Source organism: Engraulis encrasicolus, chromosome 24, assembly GCF_034702125.1.
Source record: "Engraulis encrasicolus isolate BLACKSEA-1 chromosome 24, IST_EnEncr_1.0, whole genome shotgun sequence".
NCBI lineage: Eukaryota > Metazoa > Chordata > Actinopteri > Clupeiformes > Engraulidae > Engraulis > Engraulis encrasicolus.
This window is the reverse complement of record NC_085880.1, coordinates 19,646,028-19,658,527: the sequence shown is the minus strand read 5'-3', so window position 1 is coordinate 19,658,527 and position 12,500 is coordinate 19,646,028. Positions and strand designations below refer to the sequence as shown.

General features: G+C 45.2%; 1 protein-coding gene across 1 annotated transcript in view; it reads left to right on the top strand.

The window, feature by feature from the left end:
• The window catches only part of LOC134440890 (echinoderm microtubule-associated protein-like 6), a 151,637-nt gene that overhangs the window by 85,685 nt on the left and 53,452 nt on the right, over positions 1–12,500 (top strand). Inside the window, exons 13-15 of the mRNA XM_063191044.1 lie at positions 3,903–4,021; positions 6,960–7,146; positions 10,673–10,778. Of these exons, the coding sequence (XP_063047114.1) occupies positions 3,903–4,021; positions 6,960–7,146; positions 10,673–10,778 (412 nt within the window). The remainder of the gene's footprint in view (positions 1–3,902; positions 4,022–6,959; positions 7,147–10,672; positions 10,779–12,500) is intronic.

The window sequence follows — 12,500 nt, the reverse complement described above, 5'->3', positions numbered from 1 at the left end:
ATTGAGATGCAGGTGCCAGGTGTGCAAGTTAGTGAGCCGGGGAGACGACGAGCCGGCCGCAGTCCGATCGCTTACCCCCCTCTCCCTCCCTCTATGCCTGCCTCTCATTCCATCCCCCTCTCTCCCGCCCTCATCACCTTCAACCCCTCTCCCTCTCTCTCTCTGCCTCCCTTTCCACCCATCCCCGACTCTCTCCCTCCCTCCCGACCTCCAGCCCCCTCCCTCCCCTCCCTCCTTCTCTCCATCCATCCCTACCCATCTACACCCCCCTCCCTCTCTGTCTCCCTCCCTCCCCACCTCCCTCCACCCCTGCCCGCCTGACTGACAGGATGTTTGAGGTGCTAGCTAGCATGTGTGTATGTGTTGGGTTACATACCGCCATTCAGACATAACGGCATTTCGACATACCGCCATTCCGACATTGACTTTTTATTGCAAAAAAAACATTTTTCCAGCTTGCAGGAACTGTTTTCAGACCCTACATGTAAGGGCATTTGGACCGTGACAAAATTAGACACTAAATTATACACTAATCCTGTAATTGCGCTGTCACTCTCTCCACTTCCGCTCATGTAGCAACATTGTTGCAAATGTCAATTGAGTTAGAACGTTGTTCATGTGTCTTTACGTACTTGCAACAATGTTCAAATGACTCGAAATCGCTCGGAATGACAATTAAATACTGTCGGAATGGCGGTATGTCGGAATGGCCGGTTGCCCCCTGTGTGTTGTACTGTAGCATGGTATGCTAATCAAGAAGCTGGTCATGTGCAAAATTAACAACAAACCCTCCCTGTAGTGTTGAGGGATGGGAATTATTCAAGAGAGGCCTTGGCCCTGTCCGACTCCAACTTTGGCTGTCGGTTCCTTGAAGACGCTACAGGCTATCTAGCGGCTAATTAGCCTAGCCTCTTTCAGTTGCTTGCCGTTTTGTTTCTTTAATAAACTATGCATCTCAAATCTGGCATTAAACCTTGCAGTCACGTTTTTCATATCTATTGTGTCTCGTCTAAATAGTGTCCCATATGAATAAGAATTATATGATTCATATACTGCAAACATGCATGTTCCTTACATGAAATCGTATAGAAAAAATGTGCCAGATTTGCAAGAGTCACTTATACTTTTTCTAATATATGTCTATCATGATAGTCGATTATGGCCCCTTTTCGAAAAGAAATACTATATGGAACTTATACGCATGCCATATAACATGACTGCATGCAGTATAAATTCTTATAAGAGTTTGACATGCCAACAATGCATAATACTATATTATATTGACTAAAACATATGAGAAAACTACTATATTCCTATAGAAATAATGCACGTTTTATGTTAAAATCATATCAAAGTCTTATTCAATTTACGTGTGGGACTCTGACCGCTACACCAAAGAGCCAGGCTCGTTGGCATGTTAGTCTGAACACACCCACAACCCTAGTGATGGTCACTCCATCACATTGCCTTCCCCTTCGGGAAGCGCACGCGTGCGCTTCACACACTCATGGTGTCCCTCACGCAACTGCCCATCATGCTTCTCCCATCCAATGTGCCCCATCATCAATGCTTCACCTATCACTGAGGTCCCTCACACGGGGGTAACCAATCCTGGGGGTCCCTCACATGGAATTACGGCTCACACACCATGGGTACACTTCCGATGGCCTCACGGTACCATCCCACTTCTGACACCATTTATAGCGAAGGGGAGTAGAGTTGCCCAGCTGGGACTTGAACCCAGACCTTCTGGGGTAGTAAACCGGGGCTCTGACCGCTACACCAAAGAGCCAGGCTCGTTGGCATGTTAGTCAGAACACACCCACAACCCTAGTGATGGTCACTCCATCACACGTATGTTCCGTACATGTTCCGTAGTTGGATTTTACAGACTTCCTATATTAAGTTTATATGAAGTTTACAACTTGAAATGTAGTATTCATATATACATTTTATAAAGTTTATACATTTAATTATATGCAAACCTGATTTAATTTGTACATTTCTTAAACAGTTTCTGACACCAATATTTATATGAATTCTGCACATTTGTCATATGAAGCATGAGACTTTAAATGTAATATTTGTATATAACACAGGCCTAGACAGTCTAAATAAGCTTCCCGGAAAAAAATCAACCTGACGAAGAACTTCACTCATGATTTTTTATTTGTCTTTCTTGACTGTCACTTTGATTATATATAGGCCTATATTGCCTAAAGACAAATGTGTGTATGTGTGTGTGTGTGTGTGTGGGGGGGTCTGTCCCACATTGTCCCTCCGAAGCATACCCCTTGTCCCCCCTTGGACTTATTAGCAGGTGGTCACCCTAGCTGGAAATAAGCTACAACAAATATTGCATGGTGCACCTTTAAATATGGCATACACATAGGGCCTACTGTAACATATACAACAACATGGCACAAATACAGCACACATCTGATTGGCATTCATCCAAAAACAGCACTATTTTCCAATCTTTTTACTTATACGAAATATATAAGCCCATAGTAACATAAATCGTGTATGGCATATATGACTGACAGCACTATTTTCCAATCTTTTTACTTATACGAAATATATAAGCCCATAGTAACATAAATCGTGTATGGCATATATGACTGACAGCACTATTTTCCAATCTTTTTACTTATACAAAATATATAAGCCCATAGTAACATAAATCGTGTATGGCATATATGACTGAAAATGAATTAAAAAATTGTTAGATTTGTATATGTGGGTTTGTGCCTTGTATGACCCTTATAATATTCTTATGGAACAGATATAATCCATATGCGTTTTTAATAAGACTTTTTCATATGGGGTAGCATTGAAAGAGTGTAGTATTAGTGCATGAATGACCTTTACAGGCTATTTTGGAACCTTGCGAGTCTGTTCTGGAGAGGAAATGCAGCCCCTATTGGCCTGAGTGGGAAGGCTGAGTAGAAGAACTCTTACTGTGTGTGCGTGTGTGTGTTTGTTTGTTTGTTTGTTTGTTTGTTTGTTTGTTTGTTTGTTAGTGAACATGTGGGTAATGAGGTTGTGACAGAAAACTGTTAACTAAACAAATATCAGAGGCCAAATATCGGAGACCAAATATCAGAGATCAAATATCATAGATTGTTTTGAGCATTTCCTGATAGCATGACCTTCATGATCTGATACTCCACAAGTGCTGTACTGCTATCTCAGTGTTTTCAACCTTGGGGTCGGGACCCCATGTGGGGTCGCCTGGAATTAAAATGGGGTCGCCAAAAATCTCTAGGTGTGAAAAAAATGAAAAATAATACTATTTATAACATAACTTATTCTGACACCACATACAACCTTAGACTTTATTAAATATCTATCTGAATAGCATACAATTTAGTACAATTTTAGTGCGAAGAAAAGGGTATGGGGTCCCCAGAAATTTGGTCCTGGGCCAAAATTGGATGGGAACCACTGAACTGCTATCTCCTACTGTCTACTGTCAGCCCTTTAGTCAGAGTGTTCCGAGTTCTGTTCTCAATTCTCTATTCTGTATTCTTCTCTCAGCTCCCATTCCTGTGTTGTGCATTCTTCTGTGCATTCTCTGGAGTCTCTCGAACCACTGTTCTACTCCATCTCCACAGGTGTTCTGTGTTGTTCATCCTTGTTCTCAGTTCTTAGTTACTCTGTGCTTCTCCACGTGTGTACAAGGAGGACCTATCTCAGCTGAACCCTCCTCCAGCCTTCATCTCAGTTCTCCTCTGTGTTTCTCCAGTTGTAATATAAGGAGGACATACTCAAGGCTTCTTCTGAGTTCTCCTCTGTGTGTTTCTGTCTTTCTTAGTATCAGTTCTCCTCTGTGTGTCTCCACAGGCTTACAAGAAGGACCTATTAGTTCTTCTCAGTTCTCCTCTGTGTGTTCTCCGCAGGTGTATAAGGAAGACCTCCCCCAGCTGAAGCAACAGAGTCGGGAGAAGAAGCAGCTGGTTGGCTCCCTGAAGAGGCAGCGATGCCCAGACGCCGGCCTCACACTCAAGTTTGTCCACGGGTGCGTCAGAGGTTTTTTATTGTATCTTTTAAATGTATTTCTAGTGCTTTTATGCCTTTATTTCACAGAAGAGTAGTAGAACAGACCTGGCTGGGAAAGAGAGATGTAATAGGGTTAGGAAATGGCCCAGGTCGCATTCGAACCTGGGTCTCCACGGGCATTGTATTACCGTATATGTTACAGGTGTATTAGCGCAGTGCGCCCCAGCCCAGCAACCCCCAGAATGGGGTGGAGTTGAGTGAATTTTGAAACAATGATCTCACACTAGCAAGCAACTTACAGCTATTTTAAGTATAGGATATTGGTTACAGTCTCTGGAGCAGTGTGGTATTAGGAGCGTTGCTCAAGGGCAACTCAGTCAGTGAGTGAGATAGAAAGTGGGATAGAAGGGTGGGATTTGAACCTGCAACCCTCTGATCTAAAGCCCATCTCCTTAACCACTAGGCCACAGTTACCATACTGCTGTGCCTGCCCCTCTCCTTTAATACATAAACTCTTGTGCTTGTGCTCTCTCCAGAGTAATAAAGTATACACTCCTGAATGTCATGACCTCGCAGGTTCCTCAGCGGAGGCAGGTCTTTACGTACGCCGCAGGGAACAAGCCTGTTAATATGCTCATCAATATTAATGCGCTTGTGCCAGGTCTGCAGTATGTTGATAATATGATGTGTACGAAGGACTCTTCTTATTTCCCGGTAGGACGTTCATTTGCATATATAATATACAATAAATTGGTATAAAAATGATTGAATGAATACATATCATTTGAACTGCTATTAGTGGTTAGTCTACAGTAGTGTTTCTCAACGGGGGTGGTACAGCCCCCCAGTGGTCGTTGGGGAGCCCTAGGGGGGTGTTGAGAAGGATTCAGTGGAGAGGGGGCAGTACTTAGTTGTCATTGGGGGCATATGTCCATTTACTTTTTTAATAGTAAGGGGGTGTTGGCAGGCTTGTGATGGGGTCAAGGGGGCATTGGGAGGCGTAGGCTGAGGTCCAGGGGACGTTTGTGCGAAAAAGTTTGAGAACCACTGGTCTACAGTATGAAAAACGGAGGACATTTTATTTCTTTTGAAATTACTGGGGTAATAATGTCGTATTAGCTCCAGTGAAATCTCATCTTTCTGTTCAAGTTCATTTGGAGGAGTCTCAAGCTTCAGTCCCTCTCTCTGTCGTTGGGGGAAAAAGCCTTAGGCAGAATTTAAAACTGCTCACGCCCACAGACAAACACACACACACACACACCACACACACACACACACACACACACACACACACACAGAAAGAGAGAGAGAGAGAGAGAGAGAGAGAGAGAGAGAGAGAGAAGAGAGGAGAGGAGAGAGAGAGAGAGAGAGAGAGAGAGAGAGAGAGAGAGAGAGCGACACACACACATACACCCGCACGCAGGCGCACAGGCACGCACAGGCACACGCACACGCACACACACACACACACACAGATCCAGAGAGAGAGAGATACACACCGACTTCACTCAGCCGTACACATAACACATGCGCACAAACTTAAAAACACACACAGACACGCATGCACGCACGCACGCCCACACGTACACACACACACACACACACACACACACACACACACACACACACACACACACACACACACACACACACACACACACACACACACACACACACACACACACACAAACACAAACACACACGCACACACACGCACGTTGTTTCTGCAAATTAGAATTCCTCTCACAGCATGTGATTAATTACGGCCACTTCATACAGAGAGGCAGATTTGCCAGCTGGGAATGAATAAAATTTGTTGAGTTTGATTTCAACTCGGAACTCATTCCAAGTGGAAATAAGGTACTGCATCATGCCCGATTCAAATCTTGACTTCTCATTTCCGTCCCTTTCCCTTCTTAGTATTTGTCGTGTTTATAGTACAACTCTATCGCACTTGCAGTTTATCTCTCTCTCTCTCTCTGTTTTTGGCCTGTCTATCTCTCCATCTATCCATATCTCTGCTGGGTCTGTTTCTGTCTTTATCTCTATTTTTTCTGATTACATTCATCTGTCTCTTTGTACTGTATCTGTTTCTCCTCTGTTTTTCTCTCTGTCTCTGTCCCTCTCAGTCTGACTTCCTCTCTGTCCTATCGGTCGGTTCCTCTTGTTTTACCCAATGTTTTTTAAAATATATTTTTGGGGCTTTTTGCCTATATTCAGGACAGGGCAGTCAAGGATAGACAGAAAATGAGGGGGGAAAGAGACAGGGAGGGGTCAACAAAAGACCCGGGCTGGAATCACACCTAGGTCGGCAGCATAGAGGTATAGTCAGAGACAGTTTAGATCGAGACGGGACAGTCGCCGCCATCTTGTTGACGCCTTCGAGGTGCTATTTCGCGATTATGTAGACCAGATCTGAGAGTCAATGGGAAAAATGAATGGGGAAACTGAGTATAGGACGGGAGGGAACCCAGCGGTTGTGAAAACCATATGGTTGAAACCACCGTGAAAAATTGTTCAATCTAGACTACTTGGTTGTGTCATACGAGTCAAAATAAAACTTTTTAAGCCACTTTTCTCACATTTTTTTTGACAGAGCGCAGGCGCAGTAGTTCCGTAACGACATGAGAGCAACGGCTTTTCACAACCGAGCATGCGCATCATTTCGCGTGCGCCGATGCAGCCAGATGATTGGATCACTGGCAACGCTGCTCAGCAGGCACATTCGCTCTTGTTACCAGAATGTGTGGGTAGACGCCATATTTGCGTTACGAATCTTCACTGTTCATTTCTATGGACACCTAACGATTCTGTCATATCTTCCCTTCCTAAAAAAATCTCTGGTATAGTGCCCTACCGTTAGAGCCACGGCAGGGCATGTTTTACCTTCTGTTGCCCCCCACCAGCCCCCCTCCTCTTTTTACCCTCTTTTATCATCCATCTTTTTGTGTTCCCAGGTATCGGGGCTACGACTGCCGCAACAATCTCTTCTACACGCAGGCGGGGGAGGTGGTGTACCACGTGGCGGCAGTGGGCGTGGTCTACAACCGCCAGCAGCACGCCCAGCGCTTCTACCTGGGGCATGACGACGACATACTCAGCCTCACAGTGCACCCAGTCAAGGACTATGTGGCCAGCGGACAGGTGGGTACCCTGGATGGGGGGTTACAGATGGGACAGGTGGATGGATGGATGGATGGATGGATGGATGGATGGATGGATGGATGGATGGATGGATGGATGGATGGATGGATGGATGGATGGATGGATGGATGGATGGATGGATGGATGGATGGATGGATGGATGGATGGATATATAGAGTTTATAGGATATATATATATACAGTATATATACAGTATATATATATATATATATATATATATATATATATATATATATACGTATATAAAAGGATGTATAGAGGATGGCTTCTACCTGGGTCATGATGATGACATACACACTGTACTCACCGTACACACAGTTAAGGACTATGTGGCCACTGGACAAGTTGGTACCCAGGATGGGGGGTTGGAGATGGGACAGGTGGATGGATGGACAATGGATGAATGGAAGGATGATGGAAGGAGGGATGCATGGAAGGATGGATGGATAGATTGATGGATGGATGGATGTTGAGATGGATGGATGTTGAGCTTCTACCTGGGCCATGATGATGACAAACTCAGCCTCACCATGGACCCGCTCAAGGACTATGTGGCCAGCGGATAGGTTGGTACCCAAGATGGGGGGTAGATTGTACAGATGGATGGATGGATGGATGGATGGATGGATGGATGGATGGATGGATGGATAGATGGATGGAATGAAGGGATGAAGGCATGGCTGGATAGGTGAATTGATGTTGGGAAGGAAGGATGATAGATGGATGGATGAATGGATGGATAAACAGATATGTAGAGGATGAAGGTATGAAAGGGATGAAAGCATGGATGGATAGATGGATGGATAAACGGATGGATAAACGGATATACAGTATAGAGGATAGTTTCTACCTGGGCCATGATGATGACATACTCAGCCTCACCGTGGACCCGCTCAAGGACTACGTGGCCAGCGGACAAGTTGGTACCCAGTGGTTTCAGATGACATGGATGGATGGATGCATGGATGTTGTGATGGATGGATGGATGTATGGATTCGCCCGCCTCACCCGAAAAACACTGATGATCACCAAGAACACAAGCCACCCTGCACACAAACTGTTCAGTCTCCTTCCCTCTGGAAAGAGGTACAGGTGCCTCCGCTCCCGTACCACCAGGCTGAGGAAGAGTTTCATACACGAAGCAATCAGGAGGCTGAACACTTAACCTGCCCTCCCACTGCACATTCTACTTGCACATTCTACTTGCACTAACCCAAAACATACATACACACACACACACACACACACACGTGCGCGCGCGAGAACACACACACGAACACACACACACACACACACACACACACACACACACACACACACACACACACACACACACACACACACACACACACACACACACACACACACACACACACACACACACACACTGATAGCCCCCAACCCAACACTGTATTGTGACTGCACATTCTACTTGCACTAACTCAAACGCACGCACACGCACACAAACACACACACTCTCTCTCTCTCCACCTTTCTCTCTCTCTGTCTCTCTCTCCCTCTCTCTCTCTCCCTTAGCCAAAAGGAGACATATGGGGTGATTCTCAAAGTCTACTCTAGTGTGCTTGCCTTGGTAGTGCATCAGCCTTGAAGTCATGCACTCGCAAGACGAGGCTCAAAGCCTCACAAGCATCTCAAACGATTATGAATGGAACATGCTTGGAAGCGTGGAGGAGAACATCATAGCAATTCCGTTTTGTCAACTTAACACTTGTTTTCAACTGATTTTAATCTGTAAGCACGATTGGTTGGCTGTATTTTTGTAGTGGGGATATTTGAAAAACATAAAAGCTGTGAAATTAACAGAAATGCAATGCGCACAAACAATGACCAAGTTGTGTTGAGTGATTTGAAGCCATTCACATGTCGGAAACATACCAACATACCATATATTGCGCTTAAACATGCATGGCTTTCCCACACCTGTAATAGAAAAAAACCTAGTGCAACCTTGGAGACGTGAAGGATTCTGGGCATTTTGTCATGGCAAGGATGCATCAAGTGTGGCCTTGGAAATGCTACCAATCAAGAGCGTGGCTCTTGGAAGATTTTGAAGCATGCTTCACTTTGGAACAGTACTTGGCCAGTCGTGATGCCGTGAAAATGGGCATTACTCGTCCTAGCAAGGCCAGGATCCTTCTCATTGAGATATAGCCATTTTTTCTCTCTCTCTCTGTCTGTCTTTCTCTCTCTCTCTCCCTCTCTCTCTCTCTCTCTCTCCCTCTTTCTCTGTCTCTCTCCGTCTCTCTCTCTCTCTCTGCCTTTCTATCTCTCCCTCTCTCTCTCTCTCTCCCTCTCTCTCTATCTCTCTCTCTCTCTTGCTCTCTCTCTCTCTATCACACACACACACACACACACACACACACACACACACACACACACACACACACACACACACACACACACACACACACACACGCACATGCACACACACATGCACACTCACACACTATCCACTATCTGCTTTCACCCATGGCTGTCTACGGACTTGGCCTTCATCGGAGACCTGTGTGACAGCGTGATCCTCTTATACCTGATTCCAGTCTGTCATTTACACGCCGCCACCCAGAAATAGAGCCAGACAGACAGACACACTTAGTTAGTTATTTAGTTAGTTAGGTAGTCACTACACAGTGTACGGCACACATCGTTTTCTGCCCTACATTATGTACTCTGTCAATTACACGCTGCCAGCCAGCCAGAAAGACAGACAGACAGCCGGAGACACTGTTAGTTTTTCAGTTAGGTAGTCACTACACAGTGTGTGGCACACATCGTTTTCTGCCCTACATTGTGTACTTTGTACTATGCACTCAATGAGACAGCATTTCCGATGTAGCCAGATGGTGTGTGCGTGGTGCATGTGTTGGTTGACTACTCACTTTGTCTAAGGAACTTTGTGCTCTGGGAATATATAGCAAATACTCTGCGAGTTAATTTGTATAGTGTATTTTATACACAGTTCAATTTGCTTCTCACAAATATGAACTCAATCATAAAACAGCTGTCGTAATAAGAATACAACAATATAAATAAAAATGATCTATTTTCCCCACGTCAGCTCTTTAATTGTGTATTTCTCTATCTATCTATCTATCTATCTATCCTTCTATCTCTCTCTCTCTCTCTCTCTCTCTCTCTCTCTCTCTCTCTCTCTCTCTCTCTCTCTCTCTCTCTCTGAGTGCGTTGCAATATGCGACCTTGCCTCCTCCACTTGCCTCCTCCACTTGCTTCTCGTCATGATGACATCACTGACAACAGCATTATATTTCAATATCTTGCAAAAGCTCAATTGTAGAGTCTTTTTCTTTGCAATTGGGATGGTGAATGAAAAACAGTCCCTCAAAAGTTGTTGTGGCTAGGCTGACAGCTGGGAAACTGTTTTCTCCACGGAGGAGGGGCCAGGAGGCGGGACGAGGAGACAAGCGCAAGTGGAGGAGGCAAGGTCGCATATTAAAACGCACTCTCTCTCTCTCTCTCTCCTGCAGGTGGGGAGGGATCCAGCTATCCATGTGTGGGACATCTTGACCCTGAAGTGCCTCTCCCTCCTCAAGGGGTTTCACCAGAGAGGCGTGTGTGCGCTCGACTTCTCAGGTATGCACTGTCTGACAGTTCAGGTCAAGTTACGGTAATACATTCATTGCACTACATTACATTACACTTAGCCGATGCTTTTATCCAAAGCGATGTTACAGGGTATGTTTATAGATATTACAGGGTATTGGTTACAGTCCCTGGAGCAGTATGGGGAAAGGTACCTTCCTCAAGACCACTTCAGCCATGGAGAGAGAGGAAGGGATTGGTAAAGGGTGGGGATTAAACCTGCTACCCTATCATCTGCAGTCTGACTCCTAACCATTACGCCACGCCTGCCACGCCAGCCACGCCAGCCACGCCTGCCATATTCTTTCAGCCATCTAGAGTTTCCCCACGTATGTAGAGAGAGTGCGTTTCAGTCATGTCATGGCTAGCTGGGTGACGGTGACACCGGACTGGGTGTCAGTCTCGCTGCCCCTGTCAGCCAGAGTGGACTGCTGCTGCAGCTCAATCGATCTTGGATGAGCCACATTCTCATGTTAGGTTCTGCTCCACTTTTGAAATAAATTCAATTCAAAACAAGGCTTGGAAACAGCTACAGTTTAGCCTGATAAACCAGCCGTCCAGCAGTTGGCGCTGGTTTTCCAGGCTAGCTACAGGTCTGATTGTGCTAACATTTTATTACATTTCACGTTGTTGGCACATTTATCTAAAGCAACTATTATTCAAATACTATACATCACTATTATTCAAGATTTTAGGTACAGGGTGTTGGTTACAGTCCCTGGAGCTATGTGAGGTAAAGGTGCCTTACTCAAGTGATGAAAGTGTAGGGAATCGATGGAGGGACTGCACCACACTCATTTTTACCAATGGTAGCAGTGGGAAATGAATCTACAACCTTCTGCACCCAATACTAACTCTCTAGCACATCGCAAACTATGTCATCCTACATTGTGCCCCTTTAAGGAGATGGGCTTCAGGTCAGTGCAGGTTCGAATCCCCCCACCCCTCCACTCCCTACCATACTCAAATGCTGAGGTGCCCTTCAGCAAGGCACCTAACCCCATACTGTTCCAGGGACTGTAACCAATATCCGGTAAGTAACTGTAATTCACTTTGGATGAAAGCATCGGCTAAGTGTAATGTAACATAGCCCTGCCGTGGCCTAACAGTAGGGCACGCACCCTGGGTTACTATGCCGACAACCCGGGTTTGATTCCGGCCTTGGTCATTTGCAGATCCTTCCCCGTTTTTCTCTCCCCACTCATTTCCTGTCTCTCCTCCACTGTCCTGTCAGAAATAAAGGCAAAAAAATCTAAAAATGTATAATGTAGGCCTAATGTAATATTCACTCACAATTAAGCAGATAAGAATAGTAGCACAGCAGCAGTTTTGTTGAGAGTAAGAATCTAGAAATCCATACTAGATTCTGAGACTACATAGAGCGCTGTTGCATTGAATTGTGATGTTTTGTGATTCGACACCACGTCTTTAACATTTGCAACACACATTGAAAGGTCACAGAAAAGGTCATCTTCATTCTGAAGTCAACGGGGTTGCACTCCAGCTTTTGGATGTGGATGCTGTGCACCGCTGCTTTTGCAAATAACATCAATCAGAGATGACAACCTGCCCCCAGCCCCCCAGCCCTGCCCAATGCTAGATGTTAGCATGTGATTTTTGTATGTACTATGTGTGTTTTCCACCACCTGCAGGCAACCCAAAACACAGCGGGCGAACACACAAACAGACAGACAAACAGATAGAGTTCTTTCC